Genomic DNA, 23,353 nt, shown 5'->3' with positions numbered 1-23,353 from the left:
CTGTCTCGCAGCCAGCACGGGGAAAGCTGCGGAGAGAGGAGGCTTTTTGCCTTGTCATTTTTCTGGCAGGGCCGCAGCTCTGGAAAGGACAGAGCTGGCTCCTGCAGCCCAGCCTGGGGCTGTGCCCGTGGCTGGTTCCAGTGCTGGGCGCGGGCAGCGGGAGCAGCCGGGGCCGCGGCAGGGAGGGACGTGGCGAAAGAGACACAGAGCCGAGTCGTGCGTAGCGCTGTCAGTCGCTGACGTTTATTGCACAGGATGGGCTGGATGGAAGGTGGACGCCAGGACCAGCTGTGTGACACCAGGCTGGTGTGGGGCCCCTGGCTGCAGCCGCCGTGTGTGGGCACCGTGGGAGGCTCCGGTGCGCGGGGCAGAGGCGACATACACGTACATGTACACACACCCCCGCACGTGTGTCTGCGAGTGTGCACACACACAGCGCTCACCAGCCTTGGGGTGACCATCCCTCAGGCCCCCCCAACTTACCTCCAGTCCTGGACTGTCCCCCCTCGCCCGGGGTCCATGGCGGGGGACGCAGGGACACGCGCAGGCACGGGGGCCAGCGTGCTAAAAGCCCTGGGGCGGTGTCCTGCGGGTGCACACACGGGGATGTACTTGGGTCATAAATATCATATATGCATTGAACACGGGATGATGCAGCTGTGGCTTCTATGGGGCAGCCAGAGGGCTGGGAACAGCGCGACTTCGCCATGGGGAGTGGGACATAGGGCCAGACTTTGGTCGGAGGTGACGTGGGTGGGGATTCAGCCCAGCCCCGCCGTGTCCTCACAGCAGGTGGGGGGCGCAGGGGCCCCGTGCCCACCCCAGCAGCTGCTGGGGTGGCCGTGGCTGTGGCTCCTCTGCCAGGGCAGCGCGGGCCGGGCCAGGGGAGACGGGACACCCCTCGTCCCCGCGCGATGCGGAGGTCACAAGTTGGAAGACAGCCTGGACTTGGCCGGGTCCGTGTCGGGCGTGCTGGCCGCCGAATCCTTGCGGGCCGAGTCCTGTGGCGCGGCGGGCGGCCCCGCCAGCCCCGAGCCCGCGGGCGCTGGGTGCACCGGGGGTCCCCGCGGGGGGGCCTGGCCCCGCAGCGTGGCCGGGGGGCCGGGGCCCGGTGAAGCGGCGGCCGGGCCCCCACTGATGGAGGAGCAGGACTCGCGGGCCGAGGCCGGCGGGCTCTGGGTGCTGCCGGCCGCCAGCCCGTGGGGCAGGGAGGGCTGCGAGGCTGAGAGCGGCCGCGACTCCTGGCTGAGGCTGCTGGTGGGCAGCGCCTGCGTGCTCTTGTGTGCGGCCAGGCGCTGCGGCGAGCCGGGCGGCTGCTGCTGGCCCAGGGACAGCTGGGAGCCCCCCTGCCCCGCGGCCCCGCCATAGACGAACGTCCGGCTGGCCAGGGGGCTTTGGGACGGCGGGCTGGCCGCGGCGAAGGTGCTGGCGGGCAGGGCCGCGGGCTGGGCCGGGTCCGGCGAGGGGTTGGCGTGGGGCGCCGGGGGCTGCGGCTGCTGCGGGGGGCTCTGCTGCAGCAGGACGGGGGAGACGGCGAAGGGGCTGGGCACGGCCTGGGCGTACTGCAAGCGGCGCATCATGCGGGGCGAGCCCAGCGCCATGGAGCCCACCAGCGGACTGGCCATCTGCGGGCAAAAGCTCATGGCCACGGCTTGCTGGAGCGTGGCGATGGCGGAGGTGACCTGGGGCTGGACCGGGCTGTACATGGCCGTGTGCTGCTGCAGCTCCGCCTGCTGCACCATCTCCCGGTCGTACTTGACGATCTCCTGGATGATCTCGTTCTCCTGGTTGTTGAAGACGCCCGAGTTGAGGTCGTGCTGCACTTTGTGGAGCAGGATCGAGTTCTTCTTCCCTGCAGGGAGCGGGAGGGGGAGAATCGTGAGACCCTGCGCCGTCCCCACAGCCAGGCCAGCCCCCAGTCTCCTGGTCCCCCGCTCCCTACCGATGCGGTCGAGGCGGTCGATGGCCACGGTCTCGAAGGCCCGTCTCATCATGGGGTACTCCTCCAGCACCTCGTTGAAGTTGTCCACCGAGAGCGAGTAGAGGCGGCAGTAGGTGTCCGCCCGGACGCTGGCCGTGCGCCGCCCGCGCGTCAGCAGGCAGATTTCTGCGGAGGACACACCAAAGTAAAACACCCGCAGCAAGGATGGAAATGGGGCAGGCTGGAGGCAAGGGGCGAGAGCCACCAAGGGGTGCTTTCCACGGGGGGGACCCGGGCTCAGCCTCCCAGCGCTCACCTCCAAAGTAGGAGCCATCAGAGAGTTTCATCTCCTTGTTGCCCTTGGTGAGGATGCTGACCACCCCGTGCTGGATGAAGTACATCTTCTTGCCAATGGTGCCCTCGCGGATGATGTAGTCACCCGGCTGAAACACCTCGAACTTCAGCTTGGTGAGCATCGCGGTGACAAAGTTGGGGTCCGCGTTGGCAAACAGGGGCATCGAGGCCACCAGCTTGCGGCAGTTGAAGTTCACAATTTCCTGCAGGACAAGGAGGTGAGAAACTGGGGGCAGGGACATGGTGTCCCCGGACAGCACAAGGTGACACGGCAGCACACGGGTTGTGCACGGACATGTTCACACACAGAGCTGCAAAACTGGAGCAGGAGCTGTTAGACCCCCCCACCCCAAGCACATGCCTTGCAGGAGCTTGTGGCACCTGCAGCAGGGGACAGGGAGACCCGGGGGGTCCTGTTCTCACTGCAGCACCCCCAGCTGCTCGTCCCCCCGCCCTCACCTCGCGCAGGGGCTCGTTGAGCTCCCCCAGGATGCTGTCCTCGTCGAACATCTTGCCCTGGTAGCGGTGCTCGTAGTAGTCGTGGATCTTCTGGCGGAAGTCGGCGGGCAGCTTGTGGAAGGACATGTACTGCTCCACCTGCTTGTACTGCGGGGAGAGGCCACGTCAGACCCCCGGGCTGGGGCTGTGGGGCCGGGACCACCGACCTGTGTCCCTGCCCCACGAACGCACCGATACGGAGCTCTCGCCCTGTCTGGCTGTGCCCACGGAGGGTGTGGGACAGGAGCCGCCGTCCTGGCCAGCACAGCCCTACCTTCTCCTGGTACTGGCGCCGCGAGGAGTCCAGGGACTGGATGAGGGCGGTGGCGTGGCCGATGAACATGGCGTAGCAGGTGGCCCCCACAATCATGCTCAGCATCGTCAGCCAGATGTCCGTCATGCTCTCGGGCGCCTGCTTCCCGTAGCCGATGCAGAGCATGTGGCTCATGGACTTGAAGAGGGCGAAGGAGTAGAGCTCGCTCCAGGAGTCGTTCTGCAGCGACAGGGACGCGGTGGCGCTCAGCCTGGGCTGTGCACGGCCGCTCGCACATGCATGTGCACGGACATGTGTGTGCGCGGATGTACATGCATGGACGTGTGTGGACACCACCCCAACTCAGGCCTGGGGACGCTCCGGGTTCTCTGCCTGCACTCAACACCATGAGTTGCACGTTTGTTGCCTTGTCACCCGCCTGCCTTCGCTCTAGGGGACCAGTCATTCCGTTTTATTTTTTTAAAGCTGATATACAAAAGTGCGGGGATCCCCTGTAAAATGCTGCGATGGGAACATGCTCTGAGTTTGTGGCAGCCACCAAGTAGTGGCAGCGCGCGCGCATGGGAGCCTGCGGAGGTGGCGGGGACAGGAGGCGGCTGCAGGCAGGGACAGGCTGGTGGCACCTGGGGCACGAATCCCCAGCCCAGCCTCACACAGAGCCCCAGGTTCCCCCAGCAGCAGAACAGCTGGGGAAGGAGAAGTGCAAGACAGGGAGGGGAGGAAAGAGAGAAGAGGAAGAGGAGGAAGGCAGTGGGGGAACAGAGCAGAGATGGAAACATCAGCGGAACGGGCTGAGATAGAGGGAGAGGAGCCATTTGTAGTGGGCTGCCAGGGAGCAATTAGAAAAGTGGCCCATTAATTATTAATAGCAGCTGTGTTGCTAATGAGCAGAAGGCTGCAGGGGATGGAGCGGAGCTGTGTCAGCATCTCCCGCCCGCCTGGATCAATCCGCTGCCGCACTCCTGTGAGCCCTGCCCGGGGAGCCACGGGTGCCCTGCACAGCCACCGTGGCACTGACCGCGGCAGCGACCGCGGGGACACCGGGAGCGCTCACCACCATCCCGTTGATGGAGACCCAGCAGTTCTGCGGGAAGTCCTGCAGCATGGGCACCAGGAACTGCAGGCAGCCGTCCCAGTGGCAGAGCAGCAGCATCATCCCGATGAGGTTGATGATCCTCATCACCGCACTGGCCAGGTCGTACGTCATGTGGAAAATCTGCGGGCACGGGGGCCAGGGGAGATAGCAGAGGGTGAGCACAGGGCCCGTCCCCCCCGCACGGCCCGGGCACTGCGGGGGCCCAGCCCCAGCCCCCCCTGCCTATTTATAGCCCCGCGGTGGGACGGATGCCGCCACGCTGCCGCCTGGAAAGCACTAACGGCTGCCAGCCCTGATGGGGACACGGCAGCACTGGCAGGCGCTCAGGGCTCCCCTTCCCCGTGCCAGCCCCGGGACGGGCACCGGGGCGATGTTCTGTGGGGAGAACGAGGTGGAGCGCGAGGGGCTGGGATGGGACAGTCCGAGCGAGGACAGGCAGGAGCAGCCCCAGCCCCATCGCTGCCTCGGGCTCATCCTTCCCCTCTCGGGCCGGTGGCCGTTGTCCCGGGACAGCCCCTCACTGCTGGGGCACAATCCGGCACATGCAGCCCCCCTGGAGATGCTCCCGCAGCATCCGCCAGCCCCACCGCGGGGGTCGGGGCCGTGGTCCCCTCCCGTCCGCCGTAGGTGAACGCAATTACCAGGATGATCTGCACACGCACACGTTTAACTCGTCCCCACTAAACCCCCTATGAAAGTGAAAAGGGTGCAAAGCCGGAGCCCGGACAGGGAGGGATGGTGGGGACAGACACCCTTTGGGACGGGGTTTGCAGGAGGTGCGGACGCTCCGCGGCAGAGCCGCAGGGCAGGAGTAGAAGACGGGCAGGGGGACGCGGGCAGGAGGACATGGGCAGGAGGGCACGGGCAGGGGGACCCGGGCAGGAACGTCCCTCACCTCCTCCCACTGGTGGATGTAGCGGATGAGCCGGGACAGGCGGAGCAGCCGCAGGAGGCTGAGGATCTTGGTGAAGCGCACGATGCGCAGGGCACGGGCCGTCTTGTACACCTCCGAGTCTATTCCCTTCTCCACTATGAGGAAGACGTAGTCCACGGGGATGGAGGAAACAAAGTCCACCACAAACCAGGTCTTGAGGTACTTCTTCTTGATCCTCTCTGGGTCCAGGATGATTTCCGTGTTGTCCTCAATGACAATCCCCGTGCGGAAGTTCAGCACCAGGTCCATCAGGAAGAAGGTGTCGGAGACCACGTTGAACACGATCCAAGGTGCCGTGGTCTCCTCCTTGAAGAAGGTGATGCCCACGGGGATGATGATCAGGTTGCCCACCATGAAGAGCAGCATCGTGAAGTCCCAGTAAAACCTGGGGGGGTGGGAGGATGGAGGAGGTGTCACCAGTGTCCCGCAGCCACCCCCACATCACGAGGACCCGGCCATCGCACCTCGCGCTCCCGGAGTGCTGTCACTGATGCCACCTCGGACCCAGGCAGCGCCCTCCTCTCCCCAGGGACCTCATCTTGCTGCCCCCGCCTTGAAACTGCGCCAGGCTGACCCTGCGGGTCACACAGCCCCTGCTGCGGGTGCAGGACTGCCCTGAGCACCCAGGCAGGTCCCAGGGTGACAGGAGGATGATGCTGCCAGGCGACAGTGGGGGACACCCCCCCGCGAGCCGCCCCGGGGCAGCCCGTGGGCTGGGGACCACCCTTGTCCCCAAACCACCCGTGGCAGCGGGGCCATCGCGCTCAAGGTCACGGGCAGAGGCAGGAGAGCCTGCTCCCCCCACCGCTCCCCCCACCCCTCCCTGCGCCCAGAGGGAGACCTGAGGACAGGGAGAGAGTCCCAGGGAGGGCCACCCCATGCAGCGCCTCCCAGGGCCAGGCTGGGTCCCCGTTTGGGGTGAGCAGGGCGAGGGCCACGTGTCGGAGGTGGCAGCGCAGCCGCGGTGCAGGAGCCGCCGCAGCTCCCAGCACCGCAGGTCACGTACGGCTGCAGCGGCAGCCGGCGAGAGGGTGAGCGGCCGCCTCCGCGGGGCTGCGCGGCTCCTCCGCCACCCTCACTCCCTCCTCACGCTCCTTGTCCCCAGCTGCTGGGCCACCCGGGACCTTTCTCGGCGCCTGCAAGGTCGCAGCAGCCCTGTCCTGGCAGGACCGTGCGAGGGGACCCCGGCCCCTCGCCCCACGTGGCGGCACCGGCCTGGGTGACAGGAGGGGACGATGCTGCTCAGAGCCACACGCAGGCACGCAGGACCCTCGCCCACGCGTCCTGCCACCTGCCCGCCCCAGGCAGGAGCCCCTGGGGTGGGGGTGCCCTGGCCAGGCTGCCAGGGGTGGGGGGATGAGGGGCAAGACCCCCCGAACACGAGAAGGGGAGATGGGCTGAATCCACCCCCCCGGCGCAGAGAGCAGGAGCAGAAGGAGCTGAGCATCCCAGCGCCTGACCTTCTCCAATGACACCTTCCCCATCTGAGACGTTGCCGCGGCAACCGCAAGTGATGTCACTGCTGCACAGCGATGACTTCACACCCAGGGCTGCCTCCAGGGTCCCCTCAGCAGTTGCCAGCGGGAGGAGGGGGCTGTGTCCCCCCACACCCCCACCACCGCACCGAGTGGCTGCGGAGCCCCACAGGCAGCCAGGCTGGGCCGTGGTGGCCATGCCGGACCCGGCTCCAGCCGCACACACGGCCCCCAGTGACGCCAGCGCTGGCAGAGCCGCTGCTGCGGCCGGTGCATCCCGCGGTGGCAGCGCCGGGCTGGGTCTGTCCCCAACTCCCCCTGCAGCCTGACCCTGCTGCACAGAGCAAGTCCCGCAGGGGCATCTGCCATGCAGAGCTGTGAAGAACAGCGATTAAATAACTGTGCCAGCTGGGCAAAACTCTCCACTGCTCAAATCCCTTGGCAATCTGGCTGAGCCAGGCAGAATTGGACCTGCTGAGAAACATAAACTGCTCCTGATCTCCCCAACACACATCACCGACTCTGTCTGATCTCTTCGGGGACTTGGGTGTGATGCCAACGCTTTCCTCCTCAGAGGGCAGATCCAAACCGGGCTACTAAAAATATCTGCAAATAAATTAATTAGGATCCTCAGCACCCTCTCCCTTGTTTCTGACCCAGTTGAACAACAGCGCTGGTGACAGGAGATGCCTGAAGTCTCTGGGGGCAGGAGGTGCTGTGTTCACGCTCCGTTGGCTGCCCAAAGCCCAGCTCAGCGGCACTGTTCCCCAGTCCTGGGCAGGGGCTGAGTTGGAGCCAAGCACCCCCAGCCAGTCCCAGGGACTCCATCGCGCTCCTGTCCGACACGTCGCCCCGCAGAGCTGCTGCATCCCTGGTGCCTCCAAATCCCAGCAGAGACCTGGGCGGGAGCAGCGCGGGATCCGGGCGGGATCGGCACTTCGCGAACTTGCACTAAATACTCATATTCCAAAAATGAGGTCGCTGTTAGAAGTGGGTTAAGAAGCCAACGGCAGAAGTTTGCCCGAGCTGCAGGAGCAGCACCCAGTGCGCCATCCGCATCCCTGTGTCCCAGTACACCCAGTTGTGATGGGTGACTGGTGCTGCTTTCCCCTGGAAAAGCCTTGTACTCCTGGGTCTCTGGGGAAGGAAGGCTCCAGCCAAGCAGCACCGGGGACACGGATTCCCCAGTTCATGTGTGGGACTGGCTCTTGTGACAAATTCACCAGCAGCAAACCCCAGAGCTGAGCCCCAGCCTCAGGGACAGCTGCGGGTGCCGGGGGTGACTCACCGCTGCGTGCAGCATCGCTGCTGCATCTCGCGAGTCGCCGGGGCCGAATCCTCCTCCCACTTACACAAGGCTCTCGCTGCACGAGGAGGGGAAGGGACTGACAGCGGGGATGGAGCTCGGAATGACCACAGGGCTGGAGCTCCCGTTCCCCGGGTTCCTGCACCCCTGGGCAGCACCCAGCCCCCGGGAATGCCACCGGCTTCTCCTCGGTCCTGCCCCGAGGTCCCGCAGCACCAGCCCCGCTCTGACCGCTGCCTGGCTCCTGTACGGGGTGTGACGATGGAGCCAGACTGGCCGCGTGCCCCGGATCACTACAGAATGGGGACTGGATACCGCCCCCCAGCTCCCAATCTCACTGCAAAAGCGATACCCCAGTTGCAGAAACACCAATAGGAATAATGAAAAAGTCTGTGCTAGCTGGGTTTTTTCTCCCATCGATAAAGACCAGAAGCAGCAAAGACAGAGATGACAACCGTGCATAGCACCCGAAAGGAAGCGGCTCTGCTGGACACTGTCTGCTTCAGCACACAATTTACAAGGTCTCTTTTATCAAATTTGCAGCTCAGGATCTCAACCAGCCACCCAGGCTGCTTCCTAATAATTCAATATTTATGTAAATAGCAACTTGGTTCCTGGAGCGAGTCTGCCCCTGAATTTTGCATGACTAATTGCAGTGTCCAGGAGGAGACAGGATCTCTAAATGACTCCGGTTATGAAATGATGTCACATATGCAGATGGGTAATGATTTTATCTTAAGATAGGAAAACAGGTTTTGCAGGGCAAACATGGCTGGGTTCATGCTCCATTATCATTATTAGATAAACATCATACTATTTTTTTTTTAAGGCAGTACCACGTGGAATACGTGGACACATCCTCAACACGCACAAGCAGAGCGGGCTCCTCACAGCCGGGCTCTCAGCCCCGCGTTGAGCCGATCCTGTTTACGTGCAGGTTTGTAGACCCTGGCGCTGCCTGGCTGTGCCTGCAGCTCCTCCCCGCTGGGCAGGGAACCCTCCTACGCCACCGGCAGCAGCGACACTGCCAGCGCCTCTTCCCCAATGCGTTTCGGTCTTGATAGCAGCTCTGGGAGGGATGGAGCCAGCGTGGGACAGGACAGCCAGGGTGACTCCCCAAGGTCACCCCAGCGCAGACTGGTGCCCGCCCGCTGCGAGTGCCAGCCCTGGGAGCGATGCTGCTGCACGCCGGGGAAACCTCTGAGGCCTCGCTCCCACCACGGGCTCACCACAGCACCACGGGCTCTGCCGCCAGCACCACGGCTCTGCCAGCTTGAAGGAGCGGGGCAGGCTCTGGCCCTGGTGCCACCTCAGCAGGGGACAGCAGTGCCAGGCTGCTCCCGGGTGCCCCAACAGCTGTGGGGTGAAGCAGAGCCCCCCGGGTGCCGGAATCCACCCAGCACCACCACACCTGCCCCATCATGGCAGAGCTCCCTTGGCCACAGGACCCGCCATGGCCACGCGGAGCAGCCGCCCCTCACCCCAGCTCTGCAGCAGCCCCGGTGCCCAGCCAGCGAGGCGAGGAGGGGGCTCCGATGGACACCCACCAGGTCCCCAGTTGAGGGTGACCGCAGAGCCCTGAGCGGGAGGTCAGCCCCACGAGGAGGCCCAGAGCCTCCGGCTGCTCCTCTGGAAGGTGTCAGGTCAGCCCAGGAGCGGGAGGTACAGGCGCTAGTCTCTGCTCCAAGCCCCTTCGAGGTCACGGCACCTGGGGCGCCGATGGCTGGCTCACCAGCAAGGTCTTGGCCACCCAGCCCTGCAAGGTGCAGTGCCGCCCACCCAGCCCGTCCAGCTGTACATCCCTCCCGGCGCCTGCACGCAACCCGGGAAGCATCTGCCGTTTCTGAGCTCCCCAGGGCGCAGGGGGTGGAAAGGAGATGTGGCTGCAGAGTCTTTCTCCCTGGGTTTGGCGCCTGCACAGGCTGGATCCCTGGGACTCTGGTGTTCTCGGAAACGAGACGAATCCTTCCTCAAACCCCCTGAATCTCAGGGACAGGATCAGGCCTCCTTGGGGCAGGGGGAGCCTTCACAAGGCTCTGCTTGGCAGTGGAGAGAGCGGCACGTCCTCCAGCCCAGGCCCCCAGCCCAGGGAGCGTGACAGCCGGGGCGGTTTAGGGGCAGAGCCAAAGCCCGGTGGGGCTCCAGAGGGTCCGTGCTGGGCCGAGCCATCCTGAGGCCCCGCTAAGGACGAGGGGACGCCCTTGCCCGGGCACCCCCCTGCTTGGCATCCCCGGATCGGCGGCAGCTCCGCTGGGGAGGGGGATGCCTGGCCGCCAGCTCCTCCCTGCGCACAGGCCAGCGGCATCCGCGCTGCCACCTCCAGCACAGCTCAAGGTGCCCTCGGCTCGGCACGGCCTCCCCTTCCCCGGCGGGCTCCTCTCGCCCCCTGTCCTCGCCCGCGATCTCCGGGGCCAGATGCATCGGCCCGGCCCGATGCTCCGTCCCCGCGGGGTCCCGGGCGCAGCGCTCGCCCCCCGCCCGGCGGGGCCGCACCTGAAGTCGCTGTAGGGGTGGATGATCCAGGCCCCCGCCGACTTGACGCGCTCCTGCTCTCGCTCCACCGCCTTCTGCGAGCCGAACATCCGCAGCGAGAACTTGTTGACGCCGGGCTGGAGCATCGCCCCGAACTGCCGCTGCATGAAGCTGGCCTGGCTGCCGCGGGCCTCCTCGCCCGCATCCTCACCCGCGCCCTCCTCGGCCGCCTTGGCCCCGCCGGGGGACGCGCCGCCGCCGCCGCAGGAGAAGGACACTTTGGGCTCCCGGGGCGGCTCCGGGCCGGGGCTCCGTGGCGGGTCCCCCCGCCGGCACTCGCCGTTCGGGGACCCCTTCCCGCCGCGGCCCCGCGCCCGCCCCGCCGCCCCGCCGCGCTTGGCCGCATCGGCCGCCTCCTCCTCGGCCGCCGCCTCCCCGCCCGCCGCACCGCGGCCGGTCCGCATCGCGCCGCTGCTGCCGCCGCCGCCGCCGCCGAGGCCACCGGCGGCCGAGTGGTGCCCGCCGCCGCGGCGGGGGCGGGCCGGGGCGGGCCGGGGGCGGGCGGGGGGGCCGGGCCGGGGAGCGGGCGGCTCCGCAGCTCCCCCCGCTGGCACCGCCCTCACCGGCAGGACCGGCGACCGGAGCCTCTCGCGGAGGTGCCGGGGCTCGGGGCTCAGCCCCGCCGGCACCGAGCCGGTGGCAGGAGGAACCGCCCGGCGTGGCAGGGATGGAGACCTGGGACCGGGCGGCTCCTGCGTGTCCCCGAATCCCACGGGCCAGCAAACCGCAGCCAGAGACCCCCGGAGCGGACACCGGCACCCGCGACGGACGCCGCCGGGTCCGATGCTCTGGGTGCCAGGAACCGGGCAACGGGACCCGCAGCTCCTGCCCCGCGAATGAGCGGGTCCCCCTGCGGCTCCCCGGGCTGCACCGCGGCCGCCGGACCCCGAGCACCCTCCGGCGGCCGGAGCGGGAGCAGCGCGGCCCGCGGCTCCACCTGCTGCCCACGGGGGGAAGCGCGGCCGGCGCCACGGCCGAGTCACCCCCACGGGAGGGGACACCCCGGGAGCTGGGGAGAAAGAACAGACGCAGAGATGAGGCTCTTAGGGACACGGTTTAGTGCCAGAGTGGGTTATGGTTGGATCTTAAGAGTCGCTTCGAACGAAAATGATTCTGTGATTCTATGGAAGCTGCGCCCTAGCAAACACAGGCTCACTTTGTGACAAATCACCCCCTCGCCTTGATGTTGCCGTCCACACGACACTGCTCCATCCCCTCTCTTCCCCCCTGCACCAGCCACACCAAACGAAGGGCACAAGCGGAACTTTATGCTGCAGCCTGAGAGCCAGGTCAGGCAGGACCCATTATCCTCATCAAGGAAATTAAGCCATGCATTGATTTTTTTCACCAGGATGGCACCCGCCAGCACAAGGCCACTGTGAGTGCCTTGCGTAACCCACACATGCACAACTCACAGGCATGCTGCTGCGCCACGCTGCCCAGTCAGCACAAAAACTGAGACATAGCATCACATCTACAGCCAGAAACGAGGCAGGTCAGGCAACCTAGGGGTCCAGGCAGGAGAGACCAGAATCCAAACAAAGACGGAAAAAAAAAGAGAGAGGAATCATCTTTATTGGTGAAGTGTGTTAACAGATGGAACAGTTCAATGCTACCCGGCAATAAAGGTATTAGACTCCACTGAGCATCTGTCTGCTCTCAGGCGCCCACGTCACAGCAAGATCACGATGGTTCCAGCACAAGAACACACATTGTTCAGCTGCCCCCAGGACCGCTCGCTCTGCCCCAACTCCACCGCAGCAGCTTGAGGAGACACAGCAGCCCCTGAACGGAGTTCACAGCTCTCGTGTTTACCCCATGTCAGCCCCAGTGCGGAGCGTGTGCGGTGGGGCAGGGAGGGCAGTTCCGAGCTCTCCCCAGAGGGACAGGAGGACTCAGTTGTGCTCCCACCCACCCCTCTGCACAACATCGAGAAACCCAGGACAGACAGAGACCTACACTACCAGAAACAAGGGATTTACATTTACAGGTAGAAAAACCCTCCCACAACTCTTAAAAAAAAAAAAAAACCTTGTATTTTAGATTCTACAACTTAAGTTTCTAAAGAAAGTGAAGTAACTGAATCGCAAGGATGCACTAGAATATTTCACAGTGCTATTTTACCAAAAAAAAATTAGAAGAAAACAAAATTGTACAGATGAGTTCTTCATCTACACATCACCTGGCAGGAAAGAAAGAAAGAAAAGCCAGTCAGATAACCCAGTCACACCAGTAAGGCTGCACGGTGCTGATGGAGCAGCGCAGGACATGGGCTGTGACCCGACCCAGGGCAGGAGGTACCAGCCTGTCCCGACTCCCCGGGCTCTGAAGCCCCCAGAATCCAACACCAGCTCCTCCCTCTCCCCGGCCCATCTGCACAGATGCTGCTGCAGGTTCCTGCCCACGGTCCATGCTGGAGATTTGCAGCAACACACGATTCCCCCCGACCCCCAGCGCAGTGTCAGGCCAGAACAGCCTCTGTGTTTCTGCTGCTTTCACAGACCCTGCAGCCGCGGTCCCAGCCGGGGACAGGCCTCACGCAGCTCTGCCCTGGGGAAGGACACTCACCTGGCCCCGCTCTTAGTTCGCATTTCTCTGGCGGACATTCTTGTCCTTGTGGTTCGTGGCATTGCTTTTCCTGGGAAGAGAAAAGGGGCAGTGAGGAAAGAAAAAGAGCAAAGCCCCGTCCTACCCGCCAGCGTAATTCAGGTCCACAAGGACGGTCAAGATGAGATCAGTTACCAGAACAGCGTCAGGTTTTGACACGCTGGTGCCAGCCCCAGTCACATGTGCTTTATACAAAGGCCACAGTAAATGGGGGACGTCTCCCACCCGGCGAGCTGTGTTATTGCCACACAAGCTACCTTTATAGCCAGAACAGATTCCCTGGATGATGTGATCTGCCAGCGCAAACCTGGCTAAATAAGAAAAAGCAAGGTACTCACAGTGGTGCAGAACCTCCATCGTCATCTTCACATTCGGGACAGCGGAGAAAGAAAGAACAAAGTGTCAGAGCGCCTGTGAGAAGTCATCTCTGCCACCTCCTAAACCCTGGCGACTGCATTCCAGGCAGGGTACGGGATCTGCTGCCTGCACAGGCCTGGACCCAAAGGTCACCCCGTCCCAGGGCTCCTGTTTCGCCAGGGCCCGGCCGAGCAGGCGGCTCCTGCTCCCCAGAACTCAGCCAACCCCCGCGGGAGGCTTAAGCTCCTTCTTGTCTAAGCTTAGACAAGGCACAAACTTGGACATAAGCTCCCGTTATGCAGTTGCTCCCATTGGCACAGGGTCTGTGCGGCTCACTGGACAACCGAGTCGCCAGCACCAACAAGCAGGGTTCAGATCTGGCACCGCACCAGCCCCGGGCACACGTCAGAGCAGCCCCGGCGGCCACAGGAACCGCACGGGGCAGCATCCGGGCGGCCTCCAGAGCTGCGCTGCTGACCAGCGACATCTGACTAACGTCTGCACCCTGCGCATCCTCAGCATCCCAGCCCGTCCTCCCAGCGGCAGCACCTAAAGCTGCAGAAGAGCCGCAGATCCACCGCGAGACGGAGCCGCCAGCACCAACCCGCTGCTCTCCAGACCAGAGGGGAGCCAAATGCGACGTGTCGGGCAGGATCCTTCCTCCCCAGTGTTTGTGAATTCAAAATAAACACACTGCACACCACGTTCTGGCTACACTGAGCAGCACAGCTAAGAAAACACCTCTGCCAAGCCCTGGGCCTTTCACCAGCTCCTCGCGATCTGCCACCCCCCGCGCTGAGCATTGGCGCTGCCCTGGGCACCCGGATCCGCTGGCAGCTGGTGAGAGGATGGGCACAAACACGGCTGAACTACCTGCTACTTACCGTGAGAGGTGGCGGCAGCAGCAGAGAAGGGAAGAGTATAAAGATAACACCAGCAAGGATCTCACACCACGCACAAGCCAGACTGATTCCCAACCACCCGCCGCGAGGGACAGCATTTGTCACCGTCACCTCGAGAGGGACAAAGCTACAAAGGCTTTTGGGGACAGAGAACCACTTTGCACCAGGACAGCGTAAAGCTGCGTATGTTCGTCCAACAGGAACGATGCTGCGTCCTCATCCCGAGTGCCAGAGCTCTGCCCAGGGAGCACCGGGACACCTCGGCACACACGCCTGTCCGTCTGTCCAGGCATCTGCTGCAGCTCTGACAGGGCAGCGCTGACTTAACCTGGGCCAGGCTGATGTCCTCAGCAGCCAGATCACTCCACACGCACAGGATATGGGTTACTTTTTTCTGGAAGATGCAGCTACAACACTCTTAAGACAACACCTGCCTTCCAGCCGAGGTTGTCAGAGGGCAAAGCATCTTCTTGTAAAACAGCCTGGGGTGGAATTCCCTGGCCAGGGAGGGACGATCAGCCACAGTCCCTCTGCTGCACCTCCCACTCTCAGCCCACCTGGTGGGCAGGAAGGATACGGAGCGTTTACACTTCATTGTTCACGCCATCAGATAAGGGAGGGGCGGCCGGCAAACACAATGCACATTCCTACTGATAAGGAAAGGGAGGAGCTGGTATTTCCAGGGCAGATTAAAGATAGCCCCAGGCTTTGAGGGAAGTCTCCAAGAGTCAGGATGTGTGGATCTGAGGACCCAAAACAGACCCATGAACTGAACCTGAATTAAGCTAAGCATGGTCTAATGGAGCCACTGACATGGTCCCCTGATTTTGCACCACCAGAAAAGCTCCACTGCTTATTTAGAAATCAGCTTCTCCGGAGTGCTGGCTGCCAAAAAACCTGGTCCTGCACACACGCACGGGAGGCACTTGAGCAACGTGCGGAGGAACTGGTGAGAAAAAGGGTCAGGCTGACCCCAGCTGCATCTTATCTCGCTCCAGATCCAAAGTTCATCTCACAGAAGGACTCTCAGAAACAGCGCAATTACCTGCAACCTCCTGGCCAAAGCAGCCTGGTAAAGATTACCAGGGGTTTCCCAGAACTGCCCGGGGGAGCGGCCCTCAGATTAATGCCCAACTGCTGAAGTGAACTCCAAGCACTCTATGAGAACATTTTGCCTGCACCCTACAAGCTCCTTGGTCTCCCCATAAAGATTTAACCCCAGGCATCTCTTACCATCAAGAACCTCATCTGGCTTCCTCCTCTTCTCATAGATGAAGATGATGGTGACGAGGATGAGGACTTCTGCCACAATGCCCAGGAAGGGCCAGAGCGCTGCCAGGCGGCTGCGTACGCGCAGGTTCACCGTGGCGCCACCGAAGCCGTCGGAGTTGGTGGCATTGCAGTGGTAGTCGCCTGTATCCTCCTCAATACTCAGTTTAAGAATGCGCAGCTCTGTCTTGTTGCCGCTGGACTTGATGATGTATCGACCGGAACCATTGACAATGGGCTGGAGGGAGGGATAGAGAGAAAGGGCTCTCAGGGCAGCGCTGACCTGAGCTGCTGGCTCCCCGTGCGGGGTCCTGCCACTGCAGAAACCCTCCTGGCCAAGGCACTGAGGAGCCTACTCTGAAATCGCTAGTTCTGATGGGATGAGGTCCTCCACCTGGAAGGAGGGCGGGCAGCAGGGGAGAAAGCAAACCACAGCACTTACCTCCTGACCATTTTTGTACCAGATCCAAGAGTTGACGGGGGGGAAAGAGGGGTTCTTGCAGGTCAGCACGCCCGTGTCCCCCTCGTTCCCATGCTCAGACTTCTTGTATGCCATCACCTGGGGTGGAACTACAGCAAGAGAAAAAGAAAAATCAGACACCGGCGTGGCAGGACGCATGCAGAGTCCTGCAGCCTCCTCAGCGAGGATCAGCAGCAGCTTCGCAAGGAGCTGAAGATACCAAAGCAAGATACCAGAGCCAGAAGCAAACACATGAAGTTACCTGAAATATTCACTTGTCCTTTTATCACCGGGCTTGTTTTGTAGACACATTCATAGACACCAGAGTGCTCTTCCTTCTTCCCTTCCATTCTGCCAAAAACCAGGACATCAGGTAAGCGACTGACCCACAAACCAAGGCGCAAAGCAGCTGCCGCCTCCTCCACGGGCAGTTTCTCCCATTCCAACACCAGTATTTACACTGCACCATGTACCTACACGAACCCTTCTCTCCCCACAGAGACGGCAGAGCAGGATTCCATGTACACCAGCTCTGACACGGGTCTGCCGGGTCAGCGACCACCCAGACCCTCTGATCATGGGTCCTGGACACTGAAAACCAGCAGCTCTCACCCCCTCCCACCCAAAACACTCCTGGGATCAAGGTCTCTACTAAGTGAGAAAATGTAAGACCTGGGCTGTCCACACAGCTCCAGACACCAGCCCGGCTGTTCACCTCTGAGGGCAACAGGCAAGGACCAGTGCAGAGCAAAACTATTCCTCGTGTGCAGGAAAGGCCACCAAAGCACATGGCAAAGCGACACCCAGGCTGGTTATTCTGGATTGATCCAAGCACAGGGACAACTCTCACATTTTCTTTTTTGCAAAGCTGCTGCAATGAGATTTAGTGGATTACATTGAACTGCAACAAACATCTCATTCTGCAGCTCAGTAACACCGGCTGGAGGGAAGGGGCAGGCAAAGTTTCGGTCCCGTGGCCGCGCTGGGACAACAGGCTGTTTGTTAGTTGTGCTGTGCACGGCGCTTCCCACTTCCAAAAACCACTCAGCTGAGGAATTGAGGTCACGCGAGGGAGGCTGGGTTATAAATACTTTAATCCTTGTTCAGCTCCCTGTTGCTATGGGGAGACAGGCACGTCTGCACTGCCGCACAAAAGGACATGAAGCCTCCGGAGCGGCTGGGTCAGCGCCAGCCAGGCCTGACTCTAATCGGAGAGGAAAGCTCGCTGCACGGTGACAATGCGGCTGGTGTCCCTGCCACGCAGCTACAGCCCCAAACCACGTCTGAGCGCTGGCCGCAACCTGCAGCAGCTGCCCAGCCCGGCCGGGAGAGCCACTGGACTTTGGAAAGGTACATAAAACCCAAGCTCGCAGCGTCCAGACCCAGGCACGGCTCGGAGCGGGGAGCTGAGGTCCTGCCCAGAGCAGGGTCCCCACAGGAGATCAGCCCCAGCACAGCGAGGCCAGCGCTGGACAGACAGAGCGGACACGGGCACAGGCCAGGCAGCAGCCCCAGCCACGCTGGACCTCGCGTCGAAACACCTGTGCGCCTGCATCAAAACACGAAGCAGCAGAACTTCTCCTACTGAGGGGGTATTTGCGGTAACATAACTTCCCCTTCCTGCTCCTCCCTACAGAGGAGAACACATCGGGCCTCACCAAAACTTTGCTCAGCTCATCTTGTGTTCTCAAGTTAAAAAGTCCAGCAGGACCGCAAGCATTCAGCTTTAGGTTCAGCCGATAGGAAGCAGTAACTGCATCTGGAAAAAACATCTGTCACGCATTCAGATTCTTATCTGCCCTTGCCCGACACTCACGTGTAGGTGGTGAAAGTGCTCGAGTCCACGTCCGTCTGCAGGACCTTGTCCCCGCGCAGCCATTCGTGGCCGCCGATGGCGAGGTGAGGCGCAGTCATGTTGCAGGCCAGGATCACCTTGCCCGAAACCTCCGTTACGTGACCTTTGATGTCGGGACCTGCGTTGGTGAACAGTGCAGCTGAAGTTAGCCCCGGCGTTCCGGAGCTCAGGCGCCTGCCCGAGAACCTTGAACACAAACAGGTCACCGAAGCACACAGCTCCTGCGCTCTGCCGCGGCTCCCACTTACCTTTGCGAGCAGCTCCCTGCCAAAACCGCCAGCGCCGGCACGGGACTTGCCAACCAGGGCCTGGCTGCACCTCCCGCCCACCGGTGCTGACCCCACAGCGGCTCCCACCGAGCAGGATCACCCCATAGTCCCTGCAGCAGAGCTCGGTGTCAATAAGCCACGGAAAAGGCTGCTCTGCGAAGGGCGGAGCGCGGCTCTGCTTCTGTGAGCCACCCCAGCACCCCCTGTGCCAACACCTTCCGCAACCTGAGCGGATTTAGACACCTCCAGGTAATGCCACTGATGAAAGCCATGACCTCTGGTGCGAGGGGCAGCGACCAAGCCGTATGCGAGCAATACGTCCATCGGCTGATGCGGCCCCAAAGGCTATAGCTAGATTTACTGCAGGGAGAACACACAGAACCACGGCTCCAAAAGGTCCTGGGCCTCCCTGTGCCCGGCAGCAGTAAATTATGCAACGGAAGATGACTCAGGCATTTCCACTGCCAGAGGGAGTCCAAGAAACCAGCTGCCACGAGCAGCACCGAGACACAGCCCGTGGCACCGCGGCCCTGCCCGTCCTCCCACCTCCTCTCGGGAGGAACCGGAGTCACAGGAATTTTGCTTTTCCCCCTGCCCGGACTCCGCTGGCAGAAGGTTCTGCTGGAGTCCTGCATTCCCTGGCACATCTATGCTGAAAATCCTGCTGCGCTGCTCTGCTAACCCGGGGCTTCACGGAAACACCTCGGCAGGATGTTAAATTCCCTCAGCAGGACGTGAAATTGCCCCACACCGGCCCAGGTTTCCGTCACCCTGTTTGCCCCGCAGCTCTGCGAGCGGAGGGAACTGGTCACGGCCACGGGACACGCAGCCACATCACACCCAGTGTCACACAGACACGGCCGTTTCAAAATCGGTTCCATCTCAAGAGCCTCGAGGCAGGTTTTGTTCCCCGCTAGCAGGAAAGCGAGCTCAAAGCGGGGCTGTCACAGGAGCTCGGGAAGGGCTGGCAGGGCCGGGGCTGAGTCCAGCGCAGAATCGAGACTCAATTCTGCAAACAGCCCCGGGACTCGCAGGAGCAAGCGGCGGGTTCCAGGTCTCCGGCTCCGGAACAGGCACGGGATTGCCAAAGGGTGTTTTGGTTGGGAGGCCACAGGCCTTTCTGAGCAGGGCCACGTTGGGTCACGTCACGGGTGGCGAGGGAGATGACACAGGGTGGGATCTCTCGATCTACAGCCGGGGGGAGGGTGGGGGGAGCTTTCGGGAGCCACAGGACACGGGTGCAGGGGTGAGCACGGCGGGAGAACCAGACACCGGTGTCCGAGCAAGTGCCAAGGCCTGAGTGCGGCCACTCACGTTCGATGACAAAAACGTTCGCCTGGGAACGGATCCACTTGACTTTGGGGCTCTTCGACAAGTGGTTGCGGTCGGGGTCGTTGCTGGCCCGGCACTCGTACATGCCCGAGTCATCGGCCGTGAGGTTTGCGATGGAGATGGTGCTGGTGGAGTGCAGGTTGTAGGTGGCGTTGATCCTGACACGGTCCTGCCGTGCGCCATCCCAGAGCTGGGCATAGGTCTCATTTGGGTCGTTGCCCTCAAACCACCACTGGATCTCGGGGATGGGGCTGCCAATCGCCTCGCAGTACAACTCCACGCTGTCCTGAGTCAGTCTCTTTTGAGACAGCGGTGACTTTATAAAACCAGCTATGAGTTGAAGAGGTATTAGTGCAAAGTGTTAGTGCAAAGCAAGAATTCACCCTCTACAAGCAAAATCACAAAACAAACCAGAACCAGCCATTGAGAAGAGGCCACAGAGACCCGTGTCCTCTTCCCTCCCTCCCCTCCACGCTCTGAACTCTGCCCAGCTTGGGCAGGGCTGTTATTTTGGATTGTTGCACCTCCAGACAGCAACCCTGCCTGCGACTGCACCGCAAAACCAGAACACAAACCAGCGCAGGATTTGCCGCTGTCCAGAGAGCGGCCGCGGGACAGACCGAGGACCCGCGGGACCTTCACTCAGCGGGTTTTTGGTTTTGGACCAGCTGTTCTGGAGGCTCCGGCACCCCCGTGAGGAAAAGCCACCGACGTGACTCAACTGCAGGCAGATTTAAGAAGAACCGGTGATGCTTGCGACACGTCCTTCCTGCACCGGCCGTGCTCCAGACCTGCCAGCGGTGGCTCCGGGGCATCCCGCACACCCAGAAATTACTGTACCCAGTCATTAATTAACATACAACCCTCTGTATATGCATCATGACCTACAGGCACAAAGCAGGTGGGCTTGGGAGTGAATTTTCGCTTGTTTTTTTGAATGCCCAAAGGTGTTTTAGTAAGAAGTTCTGTGGCTGTTTTCTATGAGCATAGAAACAAAGGGGCATTACAAACCCAAGTCAGTCCACACCGTAAGTTTCAGAGTCCTAAAGATATCAATTCCACATTTCTAAAAGGAAAAATGGCTAAAAACCAGCTGCTATTTCATACGCTGCCCACAGTGCTGCTGGTTACAGTCAGAAACACACCGTTCGACACCTTTGCAGAGGTTTCCAGTTGACTCTGGATGACAGAATTGCACCAGAGACACCAGAACCATCTTCTTGAACTGGTTTTAAAACAGTGGGAGCTGATGGGGTTCCCAAAAGACATACGGGGCTACCAGCTGAAAGCGACTGCCTCATACACCGAGTTTCACTTCTAGAATCACTGACCTGTGCGCCAAACGGGTTTTTTTACGCCACAGGCCTGTGATTAAACACTCCCAAGCTACAGCACTTGTAGAAGCCTGTCCCGTTTTAACTACGGCCCAATTTAAAATGGGCGCTGGTAAAGATCAAGGTTCTTTTTACAGCTACAAGGTGATTATTGCATGCTGACAAAATAAGCTGTTGCAAGGTTATTTGCTGTGAGTTAGAGGGCACTTCGCGCAGTTCAGACAGGCTAAAAAGCTTCAGCCAAGCAGTAACAACACAAGTACCATCTGCATTCAACCGGGATTAACATCCCCGCTCCTCCCAGCACAAACCAGACCGGGCAATCAAAGTCCTGCACTCCAGGGCAGGGAAAGCGCCCACACGAGCTCATCAACCCACTGGGATCGATCGGAGCTACTCCAAATTTTCCAAATGGCGATGAGCCGCAAGTTGAAACCAGCTCTCGAAAACAAGACGCTCGTTGCAGAGCCGAGCCGGCCGCTTCTCCTGGGCACAGTGTCTGAGCAAGCTGGGCAGCGGTGAAGACAGACGAGACCAGAAAAAGTTCTCCCAAGTCACCTTCAAACTAAAAACAGCCTCTCCCCCCGAGCAGAGCTGAGTCCTCGTGGTATAAACAGCGCCTGGCAGGTACCTCCTGCCCGGCCTGACCTTTGTTTCTTGGCCTCGGAAGGGGATATATGAGGCTCTGACATTTTTTTGCCATTTCTGCTAATAGCTACAAAATCTACTCTCCCCTGAAGTCTAGTGTGACCAGGCGGTCACTGCACAACCAGGCGCTCTCAGCCAGGACACCGAGCAGACACGTGCCTGCCGAGAGACCAAAAACCAAGACACCGCGGATCACAAGGACCATCCCTGGCGGAGTCTGCTCCGTAAAGCCACGTCTAAGCACGGCTGAGAGGAAAAAGGCCTCGCTTTCCAGCCCCCCACTCCGCTTACGTGAGGAATCGGCATCATTACACGCCAACCCCAGGGCTGGGGCAGGACACGTGTTACACAACCGCAGCCCGGGAGGGCAGCTCTTCCTTCCCAGGCTTTTCAGCCCAAGGATAGAAGCAGCTTTCTCCACATGGCCTCACGTCTGGCCCTCGGAGCAGCAGCTGCTCAGTGCAGGACGCAGCCACGGCAGCTGCAGGTGAGCGCCAAGTTCAGGAGAAGGCTCTGCCCTCCCGTTCTGCAGCAAGAAAACGCAACTCTGCTGCAAGGAAATATTGGAGCAGACGCTTCTGTCGCTACCCCGGATTTTTCAGAATCCTCCCACACTTTTGCCTTCAGTCTTTGGGTTTGGCTCTACCACACTGAAATAAGTCTGATAGCACAAACAGGCTACATGTTTTTTTAGCACTTGACATGCTAAACAGCCAGAAACAACAGCCTCACAATAAAGCAAAGCCTTTACCAGCAGCACCTCCTGCGCCGGGTCTGAACCGGAACGCAGAGTCCTCCGGGCAAAAGCCGCTGTTTGCCGCGGCGGCCGCTGCTCCCCTGCCCGGCTGATGCCTTTGGTGCCGCCTCCAGAAGTGAGAAAATGAAATGGCAGCACAACGGCACCCGGCAAATCCCAGCTCGTTCGGGGATGTGCTTTAAGTACCCGGCAACAGGCTCCGCCAGCTCCCAGCGCCGCATCCAGCTCCACCCGCGCACCGGGAGCGCCCACACTTGTTTCCTCGTTAGCGGATTATCCACTTAAGCATCATGTGAACATCTTTAAGGTTTTTAGAGGCTGGAGATCTGGTGCTGCTCGTAAGCCCCCGAAACCGCAAAAGCAGCTGCGAGGAATAAACTTTCTCGCTTTTACGAAGGGAAAACCAAGTCAGCGCCACCCCAGAGCTCACCGCCGGTCTGTCCACGGTGCGACCGGCGGGACGGCCCTGCCGGAGCGCAGGCACCGCGGACACGGAGCCCGGGCCCGCTCCCCGCCGGGCACCCCCGCCCTCGCTCCAGCTTTGGGGTGTCTCCCCCGGCCCGCCCCCCCCGGCCCCGCCCGCCAGCGAACGTGCGATCCCGCAGGGCGCCCGCGGCGCCGCCCGCTCGGCCCCGGCCGGCCCGGCCCCGCTCCGCCGCCCCGGCCGAGCCCGCCGCGGAGTCTCGCAGCCCCCGCCCGGGGAGCCGGCCCGGCCCCCGCCCCACGGAGCCGGGGTCCCCGCCGGGCTGGCCCAGGGACCCCCTCGAGCCCCGCCGGGCTGCCCCGAGACCCCCCGAGCCAGCCCAGGACCCCTCCGACCTCGCCCGCCCCGCGGCCGCCACTCCTCAGGGCCTCCCGGCCCGAGCCCCCGGCCCAACCCAGCGCTCACCCCCCGCCCCACCATCCCGTACTTGTCCCCGCGGCGCCGGCCGCCAGCCCGCCGAGGAGCAGCAGCGCCAGGAACCCGCGCGGCCCCGCCGCTCCCGCCGCCATCTCCGCTCGCACCGCACGCCGCGCCGAGCCGCCCGCTATAAGCGCCGCACCGGGTCACGGAGAAGGGGGCGGGCCCAAAACGGGCCACACCCCCTCACCCCTCCCGACGGCCAATCGCGCGACACTCCGGCGAGCTGGCACGCCCACCTATCCCGGCTCGACCAATCAGAGGGAAGGAAT

General features: G+C 62.0%; 2 protein-coding genes across 4 annotated transcripts; both read right to left on the bottom strand.

The window, feature by feature from the left end:
• Positions 1–244: 244 nt before the first annotated feature.
• On the bottom strand, positions 245–10,867 carry HCN2 (hyperpolarization activated cyclic nucleotide gated potassium and sodium channel 2). Its single transcript, XM_065652256.1, has 8 exons — positions 10,352–10,867; positions 5,039–5,462; positions 4,102–4,263; positions 3,048–3,266; positions 2,735–2,881; positions 2,238–2,478; positions 1,943–2,107; positions 245–1,852 (listed from the first exon to the last, which is right to left on the bottom strand). The coding sequence occupies exons 1-8, from the start codon at positions 10,792–10,794 to the stop codon at positions 924–926; spliced, it is 2,730 nt and encodes a 909-aa protein (XP_065508328.1). The 5' UTR covers positions 10,795–10,867; the 3' UTR covers positions 245–923.
• Positions 10,868–11,943: 1,076 nt separating this feature from the next.
• Positions 11,944–23,238, bottom strand: BSG (basigin (Ok blood group)). 3 transcript variants are annotated; one of them, XM_065652298.1, is made up of 9 exons: positions 23,092–23,238; positions 19,424–19,771; positions 17,802–17,958; positions 16,248–16,336; positions 15,968–16,095; positions 15,490–15,763; positions 13,336–13,360; positions 12,959–13,028; positions 11,944–12,572 (listed from the first exon to the last, which is right to left on the bottom strand). In XM_065652298.1, the coding sequence occupies exons 1-8, from the start codon at positions 23,171–23,173 to the stop codon at positions 12,971–12,973; spliced, it is 1,161 nt and encodes a 386-aa protein (XP_065508370.1). In that variant the 5' UTR covers positions 23,174–23,238; the 3' UTR covers positions 11,944–12,572; positions 12,959–12,970. The 3 variants fall into 3 exon arrangements, with proteins under 3 accessions (XP_065508370.1, XP_065508369.1, XP_065508368.1); XM_065652297.1 differs by lacking the exon at positions 19,424–19,771 and having other exon boundaries at positions 23,092–23,202; XM_065652296.1 differs by lacking the exons at positions 19,424–19,771; positions 23,092–23,238 and adding an exon at positions 21,154–21,234.
• Positions 23,239–23,353: the final 115 nt, after the last annotated feature.

The sequence above is a fragment of the Caloenas nicobarica genome, chromosome 27, assembly GCF_036013445.1.
Source record: "Caloenas nicobarica isolate bCalNic1 chromosome 27, bCalNic1.hap1, whole genome shotgun sequence".
Taxonomy (NCBI): domain Eukaryota; kingdom Metazoa; phylum Chordata; class Aves; order Columbiformes; family Columbidae; genus Caloenas; species Caloenas nicobarica.
This window is presented reverse-complemented; position numbering and strand designations above follow the sequence as displayed.